Genomic DNA, 20,462 nt, shown 5'->3' on the forward strand with positions numbered 1-20,462 from the left:
AATTTAAACCGCCAGCTGTTGCACAGATGCGCGAAAATATATATATTAGACGTTCTCTGTTGTTGTCGTTTCGGAACGATGTAGACAAAAGAGAGCTGAGTAATTGTAGAAATTTTGAGATTGAGCCGCATACTTAGATTTAGAGAATATAATACTTTTATATTGGAATGTAAAATTAAAACATAAGAGATGTTATTTCAGCACACACTTTGTTCATTTAAAGTATAGTGCCTGAAATAGTCAAACATAACATCCGCGTTACAATTTTTGTCCCATCAATACTGAATGAGGTGAAGTTGTCGTTCATAATTTTGATAGAACGCGAAAACAGAACGTGGCAGACCATCGTTTACGGCCACAGGTGTTTATTGGGGTCGTATTCATAGTGCTGAAGTATTTCAAGTTTAAGAAATTATCAAGTAAAAATGCGATTAGCCCAATATATTTGTTTCGTGGCTATTTCCTTAGCCATGGTGCCAGCATGTCTAGGACTTTTGGATGGTATCTACTGCGGCAGGGAAGATTGTTATGATGTCTTGGGTGTAACTCGTCAATCCACCAAATCCGAAATAGGAAAAGCGTATCGATTGTTAGCTCGAAAACACCATCCTGACATGCATCGGGGTGTTGAAGCAAAAGCGGAGGCAGAGATAAAATTCAAGTTGGTTGCCACTGCGTATGAAATCCTGCGAGACGATGATTCACGAAGAGATTATGACTATATGTTAGACCACCCAGAGGAATACTATTCACACTACTATCGCTACTATAGAAGACGTGTTGCGCCAAAAGTCGACGTTCGCATCGTCATTGTTGCAACTCTTACTATAGTTTCCATCATTCAGTACTACTCGGGACTACAGCGTTATGATAGCGCTATAAAATATTTGGCAACTGTGCCAAAATATCGAAATCAGGCAATAGAAATTGCCAAAGACGAGATTGAAAAAATAAGTAATCGTAAGGGTAAGAATCGGATGTCAAAGACAGATCAACGCGAAGAAATTGAACGCATTGTGCGCAAAGTTATAGAGGAAAAAATGGATGTTAGGGGCGGCTATGCCAAACCTTCAATATATGACATACTGTGGGTTCAGTTGTTGATTTGCCCATACACATTGCTTAGTTTCTTAGTTTGGAATGCGAAATGGATTTGGAAATTCACGTTAAGGAAGCAGCCGTACGGACGAGATGAAAAGCTTTATTTGATAAGGCGTTATATGAAAATGGGTGAGAACCAATTTAATGGATTAGAAGATCATCAAATTGAAGAATATTTGCGGTTAGAGTTGTGGGAAAAAGATAAATTTGAAGAATGGCATGAAGAGCAGGAAGAGGAGATGAAAAAGAAATTGGCTGAGAACCCACGATACAAATCTTACCGACGATATATGAAAAACCATGGCCCAGGAAGAATGACATTTGAGGATTAAAAGACCAACGTTTCAAAATCAATTCATACAAATGTCGAACATAAGCTCAAAATTTCCATAAAATATTTATTTTATTTCCAAAATAACAGTAAAGTAGTTTTACAATAATTATGGCTAATATATCAACATCTTTTTAAGTTGATCAAGTTTTATTGATTCCGTTTTCAAAATGTCTTTCTTTTTGTCATCGAAATATGTTTTAAAAATAAAATAAAATTTACTGCAAACATAACACATTTGAGAGTGCAAATTTCTTATTGCTTTAAAAGTGATGCTTAAATAATGATCATCACGATATTTTCCGCAATCTACTAATCAGTGTTCATTGAACTATTGGAGAACCGGTTTATATAAGTGGAATGTAAGCACAATCGCAAGATTATGAAGTTGCTTTAAATTTGTGGTTTCTTTAGTTATACCCACATGTTCTTATTTGTTTGTAGAATAGTCTTATTGACACAATTGTTTTTATTCATATTTGGCACTTTTATACATATATTTCTGCCTGTGGAAATTCATAAGTAAATTTTAATAAGGCCATTTAAAAGCTGTCGCTTTGCGAACAGTGTTGACAAAGTTTGTTTTCTGTGCCAAATAATTTAAATATTAATACATATACATACATGTACATGAATGAAGTACTTATTCCGTAGCTTTATGTTGTAAAATTATAATTTTTAAAGAGGTCTATCATTCAATAAATATTAACAATTTATTGTTTATTATAATATTACATCTTTTTATTTCCATATTATTAATACAAATACTAATAAATACATTGATGAAAAGTTATAGCTGTAGAACTTTATCAGCATATCATTCACCACATGTGGTTTCTACAAATGAGGTAATTAGGAATACCACGAAAATATTCACCTAGTCCAGCAGGTGAGCGTCTGGTATGAAGGATCTTTGTGTGCCAATATGAAACATATTTGAAAATTAACTTCCCTTGCGACACCTATGCGGAAGATACATACATATGTTCCCAAGCAGTTAATTAGTTACACATTTGAGCTGTTGAGTGTTCTATTAACGGAAAATGTCTTTACGTTAGTGAATTTTTTATAATTTATTTATGTAATGCTACTAATGACTATGATCGTACTCCCAAAATGTATTCGACATTATTATCATCTTCTAAGTGTTCCTCGTCGATCGCATCTTCCAGTTCCATGGTACAACGGCTTATGTCATCGTCTCCGTTGGTTAAATTTCCACTATCACTTACTAATTCTGTGGTAAAGATGCATTCCTCTAAGGCCACTGTTTTTATTGCAATAATTCCTTGTTGCTGCGTTGTATCCGAATCAGATTTCATACTAACGACAGATTCATTATCATTCATTCGTGTAATTAATGACATGTTTTCACAGCGTGTATGGTTTTCTATGTGAGCTAAGAGGTACACTTTTTTTGTGAAGCCTCTACCACATCGTGTACATTGGAATTTTTTCTCTCCAGTATGTGTTCGCAAATGTACGGTCAGAACATGTGGATATGCAAAGGACTTATTGCAGGTTGTGCAACGATATGGCCTTTCACCTGTATGTGTACGTTCGTGTTTACTTCGCGACCCAAAGTCGGAAAAACGTCTTTCACAAAAAGAGCAAGGATATGGCTTTTGACCCGTATGCACACGCATATGTCGTTTAAGCTCTACATTCGAAACAAATGCCTTGTCGCAAAGTTCACAACCGAATTGCCGGTCGTTGTTATGTCTGCGCATATGAGCGTTTAATGCGTGTTGGTACTTGTAAATGTTTCCACAGATTTCACAAATCTTGATAGAAGCATGAAACGTTTTGCTTTTATGCGATAACTTTTGAGGATAATTGTACTTTGCCTCAGTCGGAGTGGATAATTTTTTATAACTCAATTTCTTTTTAAATGGTAATTTTTTTTCAGCATTAGTTTTTGATTTATTGTAGGATGAAATTATATTATTTTCGCTGTTCGAAAAGTCATCTTCCGTTTGTTTACTTATAAAACCTATACTATCATCCTCGACGCCATCTTCTGAGAATTCTTCTTTTATTTCAGCTTCAAATTTCAATCCATATTCTGTAGTATTGATTTCATTTTGTGTCTCCAAGTTACTTACTTTTTCTATATTAGATTGTTTTTGAATTACTTTAAAATCCTCATTCGATTCAAGACTTTCTTCCCGAATACAGTTAAAATAATCCGTGCTTTCATCAGACTGTTTTTGCTCATCTTCATCAATATATTCTACTATTCCGAAACCCGAAATGGAATCCAAGTCATCTTCAGATTTTTCTGCTTCGTTTGGATCAATGTCGTCAGATTGTTCTCCATCTACTTCAGGAGTATCGATATATGATTTAATGTCAGAATGGGCTGGTTGTGTTTTCAAAGAAGTAGGAAGTTTCATTTTGTCACAATCGACTTCACAATTGACCAAAGAGACATCTCCATTTTCTTCTTGTTGTATGGATCTGAAGAGGGAATTAGTGGTTTCACAATTTTTCCAGAAGCGCCAAGCAACAGAAAGATCATCCAAACAGCGATTACATATTTTGTTTGAAACTTTAATACTTATATTTGACAAATTTAATACTGAACATAATGAAATCTTTTCGGCAATTGATAAACTTGACTCTGGCTCCGACTGAGTAGTACTCTCCTTATCCCCAGAGAAGACAGATATCAATTCACCTCCATCGTCTTGAAGGCAAATAATGCAAGCGAACTTTAAATCGACCACAACTGCCATGGTTATTTATTTACGTTGATTACTATAAAATTTGGTTTATCCTTTTTACATTTACACAATCCTTTATCAAAACAAAACAATAAATTGATCGAAATTTGACAGACCGACAAAACCTGTCATTTTTCATTAACCCGGACGTTACACGATCAAGAAACAATACACTCACACTCTCCATTTTCGAAATTGAACGCCGTCTTGATATAAATTTTTACATGCAAATGGTGAGACAAGTTGACGGCAATGTTAAAACAGCTGAAACAGTTTTGCAACTATGAGTATTTCTTGGATTTATATCAAAATTTGATATCAAAATATAATTATATCCCTTATACAATTGATTTCGCGAAAATTTCAAGAAAAGCTGTTTCCATGAAGACGGCATCTTGAAAGTATTACTGATTATTAAGTTGCTTGCAGCCTACGTCAGGTCTTTAAAAATATGTAATAAAAAAATATTTTACAGTATTATATCAATAAATTTAGATATGCATAAAAATAAATAACTAAGCTCAACCAACTTTAAGCCCGAAAAAGGAAATTGAATGCGACTCAGCTTTTAGTTTCTACGGTAATATTTAAATATCATGATTTTCATTCTAATGAAAGTTTGACTTTTTGAAATGCGTAAAAATGTAAAACTACTGAAGTTTTAAATATTTTTTAAGATATGAAAACGTAGTTGTCAAAGCAGATAATGTAGATTATAAATAACTTTGTTTATATATGTAAATATATTTACATTCTTTGGTCAAAGCAGGAACTTTTTGATATTCATTAACGGCAATAATTATCATGTTAAATGTTATGATTATTATTGCCTACTGTAAGAATTATGCAACTTATATCGACAATGTTGCATTTTTCATTTGACAAATTATATTAATGATTGTTAGCAGAGAACGGAAATATATTTCTACATTCTCTGTTGGAGACTGAAAATAGTGCAACTGGCAGAGAACGTCAAATCTAGGAATTCTCTGATATAATGGAAAATAAAAAGAATCAAAACGAAATAGGCGCGAAAAAATGTCGAATCCTATAGCATTCATTACCGAAAATTTATGTTTATATTTATTAGAAAAACCAAGCCTAATTCCTAGTGTGAATATCCCAAAGAAAGCGACCAATTTCATACGCACACATAAAGAAAAATTAAAAGTACAAGGCGAATTTAGTTTTCCTTGCCGTTCAGAACTATGGAATAACTGCTGTAAAGAAACAGGACACAAGCTGCGCTCAATTGCATTTGATATGTTTAAAGATGAAGGGGAAGACGTGTCTATTAATGCGCAAGAAAGATTTCTTAAAACGGCCGCTGCCTGGACATTTCCAGTGGAACGGATAAAAATTGATAATGAACGATGCTTTTTGTACCTGCAGCGACGAGCGGTGATGACAACGTTACTTCAACAGGTTTTGAAAAAAGACAACACAAATACCTTTGGGAAGTTGGAAAAAGACCCTAAACAAAGGGTATATTTTAGTCGTATAAACCAAGCCGGAGAAGAAATCGAAGAACTGTCACTTTATAGGGTTAAACTGTTAGAGGATATCCTCGGTCGGGTTTTTGAATACTCGAAATGGACCATGATAACAGAGGAAGAAGTAATGGAAGTAAAACAAGGAAAAGCACAAGGTGTTTTGCAAGTACAAGTAATCAGTGCTGCTGGTAAGCCCTCAATAAATGCAGTTGTTATTCCTTCAAGCATGCTGAGCACTGCCACCATTCGATGTGGCATAGTTATTGACCCAATTACGGGAAAAATAACAAAATTGAAAACCAAAGAGTATCTAAGGTAATTTATTGTTTTCACACTAATAAATACCAGGAATAAAAAATGTGTTCGTTAAAGTTGTCGTTCTAATGATATGTGCTTAATGGCAATGCATAAGTATGGCGTGCGAGTAAAAGACGATACAAGGTTTAGCACATTGATGTCTCGTTTAGGTGCAGCAGCGGTTACTGTTGACTTAATGGAAGTACGTTTTTCAAGTCCTGTTCAAATAATTCGTAGCGGCAAAGGAAGTACAAAGGGTAAGGGTGGAAAATATATGAACCAAGGAAATTTATATATTTTATTACGTGCAATAGGTGCTGCGTTTATTTTGTATAACTCTGCGCGTTTAGAGTCATTGCTTCGCCGTTTTGATGAGAAGGTAGAGAATGGTGATTACGAAGATCTGCCGCCCCTAGATAGTATTGACTTCACTTTGCTCGATGAAGAAGTAAGTGTTATTGTTAATGGTGTGTATTTTTATGTTCAATCAATTGGTCCAAGTGGCCGATCGTATTAAATTTTTCTTTTGGATTTTTAAATAGGAAGAATGGCAACTAGTGTTTTGTTATATATTTGCCTTCCCGAACCTTATTGAAAGTTGTCTGGAACAGATACAAAAAGGAATATGCGCTGTTCATACTATCGTGAGATTCCTTGGCGATTTCGCTGCACTCTTTAGTGTATACTACAGAAGAATTCGAATCTTAACTGTAAGCTTATATTTGGATTACTATATTATTATTACTACTTCTTTTTTTTTATTATTATATGTATATAATTTGAATTATTTTTATTTCCATTCAATGTACAGCAAGAAACGCGACAGCACTTAATGCCTTACGTGTATGCACGTATATATCTGGTGAAAGCAGTTCGCGAAATTCTTAATAAAGCATTGGCTCTTCTTGATATCGAGCCCGTTCATTTTATGTGATCGATTTTTTAAATTTTTGTGTAGTTAATTATAATTTTGTGTAAAATTGATATAAATATATATTTAATAACCGCGGTTTTTTACATACCTAATGTTCTAGTACGTATGCAAGAAAAACTATATTCTTAAATATATAAAATACTTATAATTATTTGCGTACAAACACTGTTGGAAGAATACCATAAAATCTGCATGTAAATTCTTATCTCCAAACATATGTAAGTATGTATACTGGTCCAAGTTGCTATATGCAAAGAATTTTACAGGTTTGTCTTATAGCTACAGTTTAGAACTACCAACATATGTATCGCTCTTACATCTGTATAACCTCTTGGCGTTCCTTAGTTTCTGAATATTCCAATACATTAAGGTTTGCTTAGTATGCATAAAAATGTTATAAACATCATTGATTTTGGTATGTCGCTAAGCCTATTAAATCTCATCTCTGCTCCTTTCGTTGATTGAATTCGGATATGAAATTTATGTTATCTTTATTACCATGAAATAATTGTTCCATAAAATGGGTACTACCAATGGAATTCGCTTTCGTTCCTAAACACATGTTATATTGTGAAGCATCGAGCTTAATATCACAACTAATATCGTGGAATATATGTACCAATGTCGGATCGGGGGCGCGGAATATACTAAGATGCCTCATTTTGCGTGCGGCATCATTGTACTGGGCTGGCACTTCGGCAGTATTAACCAGAAAATCGTTTCGCCGGTTACCAACCTTAACGATTTTATCTAAGAATTTTACATCTTCTAATCCCCATCCTGTTATATCCTTATCAAAACCGTTTATATCATCATCAAGTATATCTGATTTGTATATGGCGCATATGCCGTAACCGAATTGTCGGAAGTATCCCGATTCATTGGTAATCTCACCAGCTGATGTATGAGCATATTCAACATTTTCATCTCTCCAACGCCTCTTAGGGTCATATTGGCTGAATACGATCGGTAAATATACATACCGCCCTTGGACTGTGTTGAATCGTATACGATGCAATGTTTCCAATTGAAAAACCATATCAACATCGATGAATAGCATTATGTCATTATCCTGTATATACGATGAACGTGCGGCCGCATCCAATGCCACACCCCGTGAAAATTCTTCGTTCCGTTGAATATAGTTAATGTGTTGGTAAATGTGCCGTTGACGTAATTCCAATAAAAGTTGCAAGTGACCTTGAACGCTTGCAATGTCTCCGAATATAACCACTAGTAAATCACAATTTTTATCCTGTTTTATCGCTACACGTTCGTAGGTATCTAAGAATCGCTGGAATGTGGCAAAACGTCCAGCTATTGGCAGTACAAAGACGATTTTCGAGGTATCGGTAGCGGTGCCAGCTGGCAAACCAGGAAGGGTAAAGTGTTTCGATATTCTTTTCATGCCGGAGCTCAGCATGTTTTTCAAATAGCCTAAAGATGAAATTAATATAAAAATGTTTACAGGTTCATTATGTAAATGCATATACATACTCACTTTTTTGAACTGTAACATTGTAAAAGTCCTCGTTGAATTCCTTTACAAATGTACCGGTGAATGCGCGCTGTACGTATAAATGACGACGCACTGGTACAGTCATTTTTTTGCCACGGTATCGTTTATAGATCAGTAAGAGGTCCAATATTAAATCTTGACCATGCAATGGATTCACCCTATTATAGCCGTAAAGCAGTTCACGAAACTCTATAACTCGTCCCCTTTGTCGGGAATAATTGTTTATGTTCTCCATTACTTCTGTGATGACGTCTTCGAGTCCCTCCCGGAGTGCTGAGTCGATTTTGTGTTTGGGATTCGCATTTTCACTAGAATAGAGGCTTCTTGCAATAAAAGACCATTCGAGTAGGTCCGATGTCGATGAGGGTGTGAATTTCTTCAAATCCGGAGTAATGCCTAAATATTTGTATATATTTACATATGTAGCTAACTGTTACGGAAATCAAAAATGTTTCATTTACCTAGAATGTTGTGATCTTCATAATGTTGATCGCTATTTGTCTCTTCAGGTATTAATTCGATACCGGGTACCAAATACTTGCTGTCACTGGGTATCTCCAAAAAACCCGCCATCCGCTTAATATCCCGATGCAGTTCGAGAGATTCCTGTCGGATTTCCTCTGCCTTAAGACCCTTTAATCATAGAGTGTAGTTTGTTATACTTATATAAGTGCACAAGCAAGAATATAATAGAGAACGAACCTGCACGAATGAATGGAGTCGATACATTAACGGAGCCTGTTTGATCGGATGGAGAGAGATAGCATTGTGGATTTCTTTACGCTTCAGTTTACCAGTGAATGCATACGGTCCGCTTGAATTGTGTCTCATGATGTATTGCATCTAAGAGAAATATCAGTAAATGTAAGTGGAAAGACAATGGGTCTACCGGAATACCTAATAAATACCTCGTAATTCCAGGTGCATGGGATGCCAGCAAATTTTTGTACACAACGTCCGACTTCTACATCTTCATGTGTACTGTAGAGGTTCTTCAAGCAAGTTGGTATATGTGGAGCAACTACATACATATAATATTAATTTCATGCTTCATTGAAAAGGTTCGTAATATTTTTTTACTCAAATTATAACTTACCTCTGCGTAGGGTTTCGCTACTAAGTATTACACCCGGACCACCCATACAAAAATTTTCATCAAACTCCAACGATAACAAGCCAAATTCCTCACTATTGCCCTTGCCGGCTTGACCTTTCCAAAAAAGAATATTTGTATAAATTATCGTGTTCGCGCGACGTGTGCCATACTATTACCTATAAACTGTGGCTTAGAACTGTCGATCGAGCGAAGAAAGCGTTCGAGTTTTTCCGGTTCAATGTATACATCGTCATCGGCTCGTATGAACCATTCAAACTTGTCAATATAGTGTTCATACATGTAATAGAGCATCATGAATGATTTCTTCTGCGGTGGATAGCGATCGTCTACGTTCTTCAAACCTATTACCGGCAACTCGTTGGAGTGAGAACCTTCTGAACTAAAGAAGGCTATTCTACCAGGCACCTCCTTCCCCCATGTATCATAAACAGCACGCGCACGTCCCTCGATAAAATTCTGCGCTGTCATTACGCCGACGAATACCAGATTCTTCTGCGAGGTTTTAATTGTTTCTTCTTCAGGATTCATACCGATGATTTCAAATGGGCTTTGTTGTCCGCTTGGCTTCATGCTGCACCGTTTAACGATCTCTAGCGCGCGATAGTTTTTGAGAACCGTGCCAATGCATAGTCCCAACGCGATGCCAAAAAAGGCGAATATCAACGTTTTACGTTTGGTAACGGAATTCTGCATCAACATTTTTGATGATATTTGGACTATCGTTGCACTATGTCATTGAAACTGAAAAAGCAAGGAAGTAAGAATGCTCGTATTGATGGTTCAATCATGATGGACGCATAAAAATAAGATTAGAATATTGGTTGGTCGCAATTGGCATTACTTCAAATATAACTCCCTGAATCCAGATTCTATCCCAATAACTTTAAAGATATATCCGATAGCGTATTTAAAATTAATTTAAAATTAGCGAATATATTTCACGACGAATGAGGTTATGTACATATGTATATGTAAATGAAGCGCATGAAAGCGCATGTTTAATAACTGAGATGAAAATGCCCATGGCTCAGAAATATTGGGCTAAATAAACAATGAAGTTGAGCTTACGGTGTCATTTAGAAGGTAAGATAGATAGATAGATATTTGATACTGAGGTATTGCACTGCGACCTAGGGTTAGCAGGTTACGAGACATGGAAATCTACAAGTAGTTGTTTTTGTTTCTTAAATAGTAAATTGTTTTACATCAACGTAGGGAGAACATGTTTCGTAAATACAATGATTTTTTAATTTTGCCTTTTGCCAGGAAGTAATACTCTCGGCTGGAATGACAATTGTAAGTGACGTTCAGTTATTCAAAGGATTTTATGCATAGGAGGTTTAGCTTTACTAAGTATTTCCCCTATACAAAAACTAACTTGGATGCGGTCGAATTTCTATTGTAACTGTTTCTACAAATTTCCCATGATTCAATATGTGTATGTATCACCGAAAGCATTTGCTCAAGTACCTGGGTAATTGCAAAACTCTTAAGTGATATTTAGCTCAATTGTGTATTCAGATGTTGCATCTGCACTTTATGTGGATATACAAATGCATTTAAGTATATGGATCTGTATAAGTGCTTGTAGGCAAAGAAATGAATGAGGTTAGGATTTCTTAGTGCCTTTAATGTTAATATTTGAACATGAATATCTTCCATAGGGTTCAAAGCTAAACCTTCTACACCCGGCGTATGTTAAAATATAATTTTTTTTAGGTGTGTACCTCAACTCGACCACATTGGAATATGATAGTGTCATGCCAAAGAGTACTTTTTTTTTAGCAATTAATATATCTTCATGAAACGGGATTCCTGTATACTCGAAGCCTTTTAATTAAGAATTATTTAATTAAGAATTGAGTATTTCAGAGAATCAATTAGACAAACCACTAAGAGACTTTATGAAGGGACCACTTTAACAAAAATTTTTGCCCTTCCCAAAAATTAGCAATTATAAAATAAGCCATGTAGGCCCGAACTGGTATAATTCCCAGCAGTAAAAATATTATTTGAAATTAGTTAAACACACATGGATATACGGATGCACATATATATGTATGTACTATATATGTATTCGTGTTTGAGTTTATTTGAGCAATCTGACGCCTTGCACATTTTTTAAACAATAGAGATTCTCAGAAAATAATTCAAATACACGTTATATACAACTTTATACATACATATGTATGTTTATGTAAGCTCTTATATATATTCTCGTAAGCAAAGTTGGTTTATTCTTTAACATGTTGAAATGTCCATTCTACTACAGACTATATGGTTATTTGAAATTTTGGCTAATACAATAAATATGGTATACATACATATACCCTCAATTTGTTCAAAGCCAAGGCAAGGATGAGTTGGGAAAATTTTGATCCTAGCACCATTTTGGATTTGTTCCTAGAACTTTGAAACAACATTTGTCGCCCTTGTCTTTTCAGAGCGGTTGATTGTTTTAATTAGATTAGACTGACTTGAGTAGTGAATATTGCCGGTGCAGTGATTGCTGTTAGGTGTTGAATTTTTACTCACTCATATATTTTGATTACCTTAGTTTCCCCCAATTCCAAGAAAAAAAAACAGTTTTATTAAACTAATTTGATTTCTATAGCGCAGAGCTTGCATTTTGAAGCATATTAATGCAAACTATCATATTTTTTACTGTGTACATATGTACATACATAGATATACATATGTATACGTCACTGAGGCTACTGGAATTAATTGGCGCGTGGCACTCGGTAATGCACCCATTTTAGTCGCTGCTCGTGTTTACCTACGGATATAAAGGGGTTCTGATTTTGGGTCGGTATGTGTTGAAATTGCAAAAGCAATTTGTCTGAATTTGTTTTATTTGAAGGCAAATGTGTGCCAAAGTCCAGACCTTTTTAAGGAGGAAATCAATATTACGTTATTCGCGATATAGGGGAAAATGAGGAGAAATACCACACTTAAGACTATTTTTCGACTAAAACCCAGGGCAATGCTGGGGGCCAATTAAAGACCTCTTTTCATATATAATTGATATATTTAAAGCGTATTTTGCCATCGCCGTTTACTCTGATCAATTTGGGTTTTATGTACATACATATGTTAGTGTGTATATCACTTGAAAATGATATTTTATTACAACACTGTGGTGTTAATATTGTAACTGCCGATGTATGGATCACTCTAACAATTACACCGAAATCAAATCAAATCCTTTCAAGCTGATGGAGCTTTTCGCAGGAATAATTCGATTATTTTTTTTCAGCAAAAATGTGAATCAAACTGCAATTAGCACTGCTCTATGAAGTATAATTGCACACATGTATTTACATGTACATGTTATATTTATACTCGTATTGTATATGTGTGTGTGATAATTGATTCTCCTTTTAGGTTACAATTTATTGTTGATTTTGCTCTTCGCCGACTTTGCTTTCGACGGTGTTATGGTGTTTGGCAATGTTTGCGTTTATTTCTAATATAATTTAAATTATTTAAATATTTGCAAAAATCCTTCAATTACACGCATTTTCATTTATTTGTTATGTCCAAAACGACAATTTACGAAGTTGTTTGCACTTGAACCTTTCACATTTCTATTTAGCGATCTTGTGTTTCTTTTATGACATTCTCATCGTTTGGTGTGGAATCGTTTAAAAGGGAGTATATTTTTCTTTTATTAAGTCGGTATTCAATGCATAATAAATTTATATTATTTATTGATTAATAAATCTGACAGACATAAGCATAACGCTATAATCAACTGATCGGTTGAGATTCGCCGTCTTGCACTTCGTCAAGTACAAAAACAAATACTATATTATTATTCCAACTACATACAAGTGAGATACAATAAACACAATTGCGAACATGTATTTCTACCATGCACGTACATACATACAATTACTAAATGTGTATGTGTATTCTTTAGCACCACTCACCGAGGAACCGAAACGTTAAAAGTCGCTGAAAATCGTCGTCACACTAAAATGTTGAGGCGATTGCAGGCGCAAGCAGTCCATTACTAAAAAGATACGCAACTAGGCAGAGTATCGCTCAGTAGGAACTGGCGGAATCTCACGCCACTCAAATATAAACATTAATTTAAGATACTTACTGTAAGCCTGAAGACACGGCGCAAACAAGAGATACTCTTTTAGTGTCTCTGAGAATACTTTCTGTTTGTTGGCGTTTGCGCACTCTTTCGTTGCTGTTTACACCGAACTCTTCCATCACCATTTATTCATGAAATTCGTTTGAGTTCCCGCCGATCAGCTGAGATACATGTATGTATCGTGTTTTAGTTCTGCATTGATAATTATTATATGAAATATTTATTATAAAGGAATATATATAGTTGTACATGCATACATTTATAAATGTATAACTCCATGCCATGCACTTCAGTTATATGTAATATATTTATACGCACATACGTATGTATGTTATGATTCTAATTAGCTAAAGTTACAGAGACTATTATTACACTCCAATATCACATTGTAAATACTCACTATTACAAGGTGCTTCATTATGAATGCCGCACATCGTTCGAAAATGATAACCGAGAAAACATAAATTTGTATATAGTGTACATATGTATGTACAATTCTATGTACAATTGTATATTGTTATAATTAGATACATATATTTTTTATATAAATAAATTGATTTTTATTCTATCTAAGATTATGCTAGTATTGTGAAGAACTTTATTATAACGAGCTTATACAACATTAAATGAAAATGAAAGAATTTTGATAAATATACTTATACTTAAGCAATTCTTTGAAATTTTTGTTCAAGCCGATCACCAATTTTCCAATGTCAAAACGTGAACTTTGCCTTTGGATTTTCTCAGTTGAATATTTCTTTTGATTAGGACACCTTTGCGTGAGCTGAATATTATTAAATAATATAAATAATATAAAAAATATAAATTTAATCTTTGTCGAGTTTTTTGGTCCGTAAAAAGGTAAATTGATTTGAAATTGTAATCGTATCAAATAGATATGCTTAGCTTACTAACCAGTATAGGTCCAATATGAACTCGCATCGAATTGGTTGTGAAAAGTATTTACCTGTGCTGGCTTTATGATACTTCTCTTACCACTGAATGGTTTTTGCTGGCTGTGTAGCCTACTTTTAGGCGTAACCGCGTTAATGTGGGAATGATGTGACATTTACATTGACGGTACTTTTGTGTGGCTATTGCATCAATCATTCATTTTTAACAGTATTTCTTTTAGAAATTAACAAATGTTGTATAATTTATTTTATGATCATAGATACAATATATGTATGAAAGGAGATTAAGATTTAATCGAAGATTAGATAAACGGCTCACTTAGGCGGAGCATATTGATAAATTCCAACATACTGCTAGATACTATTGAGGCGATGTGGTTCCTATTTGGAAACATGGATGCCAGGGCCTTTATACTGCGTCTTCAGAGTACTGTACAGGCAATTAGCCAGTGTAAAATGCGGCAAGTAGCCTGAGGTTATAACTACCCCCTATTGTAGTTTCAGCTATTCAGGTATGCAGTGCGGCCTCGATCCGTTTGCGCACCGGTGCTGCCACATTTCTTTTCTCCAGTCCTCTTGCTATGCTTCCGTGAGACGTGTTGACAAAAGTCCTTCCAGCGAACTCTGTATCTCCGAGGGTAGCTTGTACAGTGCAGTAATAGTTGATCTGCCTCCTCTTTAAGCATGTTGGCTCGCATGCAGAGGTGTAGTTTTCAGCGCCTTCCACCATTTTTCATAATCCACGATCTTTTCCATACTTTTTAGTAAGTAAGTAGACTAATTGGCTTGAAGGATTTTGCTAGTGCATATTTTTTCGTTCCTATCATAGGTATAAAGATGACCTTCGCGGTCCTCCTTGGTACAGGTATGTACGCCAGTGCAGTGCTATCTATCATCAGCCGAACAAGGTGTAGCAGTGGAACCTGCTCTGCCTGTTGGTAAAGTGCTAGAAAAATACCGTCCGCTTCCGGAAATTTTAATTTCGCGAACGAGGCCATAGTCCACTTGATTGACGTATCTAATTAATTAATTTAAATTTAAAAGACGAACACTTCGGTGTGTAAAATTTTCCTAGATGGCTATAAATTTTTAAAATACGAAAGCGACCCCCTAAAATTACATTTAGCCCAAGTGGGCTTAACGAACCCTTCCCAACTTCGAGCACAGTCGCAAGATCCGTCTAGCACGAGTCACAAGATGCCTGGTGAGCGCTTTGTCCTCAGCAAGTTTCGAGTTTGGTCGTTGTTGTTTTAATTGGTCATTGATGAATCCGCGTTCATGCGTTCAAGTTAAAAATCTTACAGTTTTTGAAGTTTACTTCTACCTTCTTCACTGTCCGTCTTTTCAATATGAAAGCTGAAACATACCTTCAACCGACGAGATGATTTGACGGGAATAGAAATAAAATAAATGGGCAGATTTGAGATAGATTCAGGACGCTTTGTTGCCACGCTCGATCCAATCATGGTAGTTTTCTATATGTTTCGTGTTTCCCATATACTTAGTTAGTGATCATACATGGTTACTTAGCAATCTTAACATTGATACTGCCGTCGTCTTAATCTTTTTACACACAAGCATTTTTCATTCAAAAGTTCATAGCTTGATTCGCGCCCACAGCAGCTAAGTTCGTTTCGATGTTTTTCACTACTTAATTGTGTGCAAAAGGGGCTCGGCTATGACAAATCACTATCATTTTTTACTACAAGTCGCCCGATGTAAAGGTATTGCGAGTGTATGGGTATATGGAATGCTTCTGTGCACAAATAAATTTTGCAATGCAACATTTGAACGAGTAAACACATAAACATATGAACATATTTGAGCATTTATCGCTGCAATAATTCAATGCTGTGTTATGTGTAATGTTGCTTGTGCGAGAGTGCAAATGTTTCTCGAAGACATAAGCTATTGTAATGCTACCACTATGTCACAATAAACAACGCACATACATACATACTTACTCATTCACATACACATGTAAGTGCGCTGAACATTTGTTGTTCCAATTAGCATTTTTTATTTACATCTCATTTGTTATTTGCGAATCTGACGCAGCTCTCCAGACCGGCTTGGCTGTGTTCTCGATTAGGTTTGTTAATTTAATTTTTTAAATATTATTCAGAATTACTATGAGTAAAACACACACATTCACATGTGTGTGGACAAGTGCGCTGCACCATGACAAACGCCTTGTCTTTTATACCGTTTTTGTATAGAAATTCCTTTCCTGCCAGAGGTGTTAATCAATTTATCATATTTACATCATCATTTTTATTAGCAGCGTTTATAGCTATTAATACATCAATTAATAATTGTTGTCACTTATTTATTTACATATAAATTACAAATAATCGCAGCGGAGTGCTGCACGGCGTTTGCATTCTGTACGATAATAAATATGTAGGCAAGGGCTGGCGGTTGTGAAACCGTCTTTGCCACTTGCTTCGGTAGCACGTTCATCATACGCCGGGGTGTGTTCTCTGAAATACATAGAAATTTAAGTCCCATAACTTTACTAATATTTCAACTATCCTAAATAGTAAAGTGGTCGGAAATCAAATCCAAAAGTGTATCACAATTTGTAAACGCCTCTCTGTAGATAGGCTATACTATGTATGTATTGACCTTTTTGTTTTATGAAGTACATATATTCTTTTAGAATATACAGTAGTCGTATTATAAAACATCTTCACTCCCCACTGTATTGAAAAGCCACGCTGATCACAGCAGGCGGCGTGAATTCGGTAATATGCAGACAAGTAACTTTTCAGATGGTTATTGAGCTTAAGAGGAAAACTCGGTCATTTACTACTGTGCCCAAAAAATAAGGACAATTGAATTTAAACTGCGCGCGTCGAAGGATTTGGAGAAATCGATGGCGATGAGACTTGGATCTAAGCTTACGACTACGAAACAACCGATCAATCGAGCGAATATCGTGCCAAAAGAGAGCTGAGACCAAAAAAATCGCGCCAAAGTCGCTCAAAAATCCAGGTCATGTTGACTGTTTTCTTCGATTATCGTGGTCTTGTGCATTATGAGTTCCTTCCAACCGGTCAAGCAGTCAACAAGGAATATTATTTGAACGTTATGCGTCGTTTGCGTAACGCTATCCGCCTAGAAAGGCCGGAATTGTGGAAAGACAATTCTTGGTTTTTACACCACGATAATGCACCATCCCATACTGCCCTCGTAATTCGTGATCATTTCGCCAAAAACTCAACCCATATCGTTCCGCAACCACCGTATTCACCTGATCTGGCGCCGTGCGACTTCTGGCTGTTCACCAAGCTGAAAAGACCGCTCCGGGGACACCGTTTTTATACGATAGAGGAGATTCCCGGAAAGTGACTACAACCAGTGTTTCGAAGATTGGAAAATCCGTTGGTGTATTGCATCGGGAGGGGATTACTTTGAAGGGGATGAAATTGATTTGGAAGAATAAATAAAGAATTTTCAAAATAAATACAATGTCACCTTATTTTTTGGGCAAAGTAGTATATCGTGATTCGCTGTTAGTATTTTTCAGAATTAGCTTACTTTAAACGACTTAATGAACTGAAATTAGTACACTATTTATGATAATAAATAATATCTATGTACACGTCGCGAAAACGGTTTGTATGTATTTAATTACAACAAGTGTTAATGGTATTGCTAATTGGACTGTGCTTTAGTGTGATCATTTTGCATTTTAATTCGTTGCTAATTAATTGCCTGCCAGTATAATGAGGTACCACCCATCGATAATTTGTATGCAAAATAATTGCATGGATTTTTTCAATTACGGTGTCTTGCGGTCCCTATACTTAAGCTGAGCGAAATCAAGGTAGAAATTCTTGAAGTACTAAAATTGTCGAATACATTGACTAGTAGGCTTTAATTATACCCTGAACAGGGTATATTAAGATTGCCACGAAGTTTGTAACACTCAGACGGAAGCGTCGGTATGATCAGTATGTTGAGTCGAGTCGATTTACTCATGTCCGTCTCTCTGTTCGTCTGTCCGTCTGTATATATACGAACTAGTCTCTCAGTTTTTAAGATATAATTTGAAATTTTGCGAACGTCATTTTCTCTTGAAGAAGCTGCTCACCTGTCGGAACTGCCGATATCGGACCGCTATAACATATAGCTGTCTTGTATGGTAAACTTCCACATTTGACAATGTATTTTCTCAAAAGATAGATATTATTTTCTAAGATAATAATGTAATATACGAAGAAATTGTATAAATCGGTTAACTATAGCATATAGCTGCTATACAAACTGAATGATCGGAATCTAGTGCTGGTATGGAAAACTTTTGCATTTGACAAGACATATTCACGAAATTTGGAATAGATTATTTTCTAAGGCAACAAAGTAATCTGCGAAGAAATTGTATAGATCGGTTAACTATAGTATATAGCTGCTATACAAACTGAATGATCGGAATCAAATGCTTGCACGGGAAACTTCCTCATTTTACGATATATCTTCACGAAGTTTGGTATGAGTTATTGTTCATAGAAATAATATAATATCGGAAGAAATTGTTCAGATCGGCTCACTATAGCATATGGCTGCCATACAAACCGAACGATCGTTTCATTTAGTATACAGCCTTCCCGTAGAATTGATTGACTTTATATCATACAATAGTACGTAATGTGCTGTAACGGTATTGAAATCGAAAAATTGTCACTATCCTCTCCTAGCTCCCATATACAGAGTATGTACATTTCCGTAAGTCAAAATATATATTATATTGATATATTAAATAAAACTGGATAGTTTTGTGACCTGCAGGATAAGAAATTTGTTAATCAATAATATATCTACAGATCTCTCGTTATATTTTAAAATCTCCATTAAGCACTTAAGCTTCGCTTTCATTCGAATATACATAGCTCTAAGTGAAAAGTGTAAAGAAACATAGAAGTAGAACACAGAAAAATTACGCTTTGCTTAATGGAAGGTCGCTTGAGAATTGCAATTTTTTATTACTCATCCACTTATCTGTGCAACTATTTTACTAGAACACAATTTGTGGCATGGAATTCTCAACACTCATAAATTCATTGCAGTCGCCGGCTTGTGGACTAGCAAATGAGTGAATAAATTAATTTTGCACATAAATTGACATTTTTATCTTAAAATGCCATTTAACTAAACACGGCTTGAAGAAAATAATGACAACGTGCAAAAGTTATTACCATTAAGCACGATCACCAGTGTTGATTGCTCAGAGTATCTCACTTTGGCAATGGCATCGTTGACACTGATGCTGAGACAGAAAAGTGGAGTATCATACGTAGTGAAGTCAGCGGCAAAAATATAAAAAATGCATGCAAATATGTATATAAATGTATGCAAAACAAACAGAACCATAGGATTGAGATAAAAAATTAAATGACATAAAATAAAAGTTATTATCACAAATATTGACATTGTCACACCTTGTTTACACGCTCGTACGACTCAGACCACAAGCTCACATACACTTGCGCTCACATGCACAAGGCGAAGAACGCAGTAGCCGAGCGCTTTGCTTAATTGATGGCAACCAGCTTGGCGGCCGTTCACTCACCTCCTACTCCCCCTACTTCACTACCTCGAATTTGAAGTTTGCTCGCTGCTGCTGCTGTTTACGCGAACGGGGAACCTCCCTCACTTTCGCAAGGCCCAAAGCGTAAAACGGTGCTCGCGCTAAGCCACTCATAATCGCGACACTGTAAACTTGTCAATACAGCGCACAAATGCTTTATTGTGAGTGTGAAGAGTAGATTGGGGGTAACATTGTATGCAGCTGTTGACAATACCGCTGATTACTTGGCAGTGGTGTGATTGTTAGCGGCAGAAAATCCGCAAATGGAAACATATCTACTCTAACTTTGGTGTTTTAACACCTAAGCAGAGTGAACTCCCAGCAAATTC

General features: G+C 35.6%; 4 protein-coding genes across 6 annotated transcripts; 2 read left to right on the plus strand and 2 right to left on the minus strand.

The window, feature by feature from the left end:
• The first annotated feature begins 71 nt into the window (after positions 1-71).
• LOC126757944 (dnaJ homolog subfamily C member 25 homolog) lies at positions 72-1,665 on the plus strand. Its single transcript, XM_050471870.1, has one exon. The coding sequence runs from the start codon at positions 426-428 to the stop codon at positions 1,431-1,433; it is 1,008 nt and encodes a 335-aa protein (XP_050327827.1). The 5' UTR covers positions 72-425; the 3' UTR covers positions 1,434-1,665.
• Positions 1,666-1,895: 230 nt separating this feature from the next.
• Positions 1,896-4,281, minus strand: LOC126757941 (zinc finger protein 615). 2 transcript variants are annotated; one of them, XM_050471867.1, is made up of 2 exons: positions 2,542-4,281; positions 1,896-2,462 (listed from the first exon to the last, which is right to left on the minus strand). In XM_050471867.1, exons 1-2 carry the CDS (start codon positions 4,168-4,170, stop codon positions 2,430-2,432), a joined length of 1,662 nt encoding a protein of 553 aa, XP_050327824.1. In that variant the 5' UTR covers positions 4,171-4,281; the 3' UTR covers positions 1,896-2,429. The 2 variants fall into 2 exon arrangements, with proteins under 2 accessions (XP_050327824.1, XP_050327825.1); XM_050471868.1 differs by having other exon boundaries at positions 1,896-4,280.
• A 789-nt stretch (positions 4,282-5,070) lies between these two features.
• LOC126758046 (uncharacterized) lies at positions 5,071-6,895 on the plus strand. The gene is made up of 5 exons (XM_050472035.1): positions 5,071-5,966; positions 6,024-6,205; positions 6,263-6,396; positions 6,491-6,658; positions 6,760-6,895. Exons 1-5 carry the CDS (start codon positions 5,197-5,199, stop codon positions 6,880-6,882), a joined length of 1,377 nt encoding a protein of 458 aa, XP_050327992.1. The 5' UTR covers positions 5,071-5,196; the 3' UTR covers positions 6,883-6,895.
• Positions 6,896-6,916: 21 nt separating this feature from the next.
• On the minus strand, positions 6,917-13,560 carry LOC126758045 (chondroitin sulfate synthase 1). 2 transcript variants are annotated; one of them, XM_050472033.1, is made up of 8 exons: positions 13,454-13,560; positions 9,674-10,259; positions 9,498-9,611; positions 9,310-9,422; positions 9,104-9,244; positions 8,863-9,034; positions 8,384-8,797; positions 6,917-8,319 (listed from the first exon to the last, which is right to left on the minus strand). In XM_050472033.1, the coding sequence occupies exons 2-8, from the start codon at positions 10,215-10,217 to the stop codon at positions 7,322-7,324; spliced, it is 2,496 nt and encodes an 831-aa protein (XP_050327990.1). In that variant the 5' UTR covers positions 10,218-10,259; positions 13,454-13,560; the 3' UTR covers positions 6,917-7,321. The 2 variants fall into 2 exon arrangements, with proteins under 2 accessions (XP_050327990.1, XP_050327991.1); XM_050472034.1 differs by having other exon boundaries at positions 13,414-13,511.
• Between the last annotated feature and the right edge of the window lie 6,902 nt (positions 13,561-20,462).

This window comes from Bactrocera neohumeralis, chromosome 5 (assembly GCF_024586455.1).
Source record: "Bactrocera neohumeralis isolate Rockhampton chromosome 5, APGP_CSIRO_Bneo_wtdbg2-racon-allhic-juicebox.fasta_v2, whole genome shotgun sequence".
In the NCBI taxonomy this organism is placed as follows: domain Eukaryota; kingdom Metazoa; phylum Arthropoda; class Insecta; order Diptera; family Tephritidae; genus Bactrocera; species Bactrocera neohumeralis.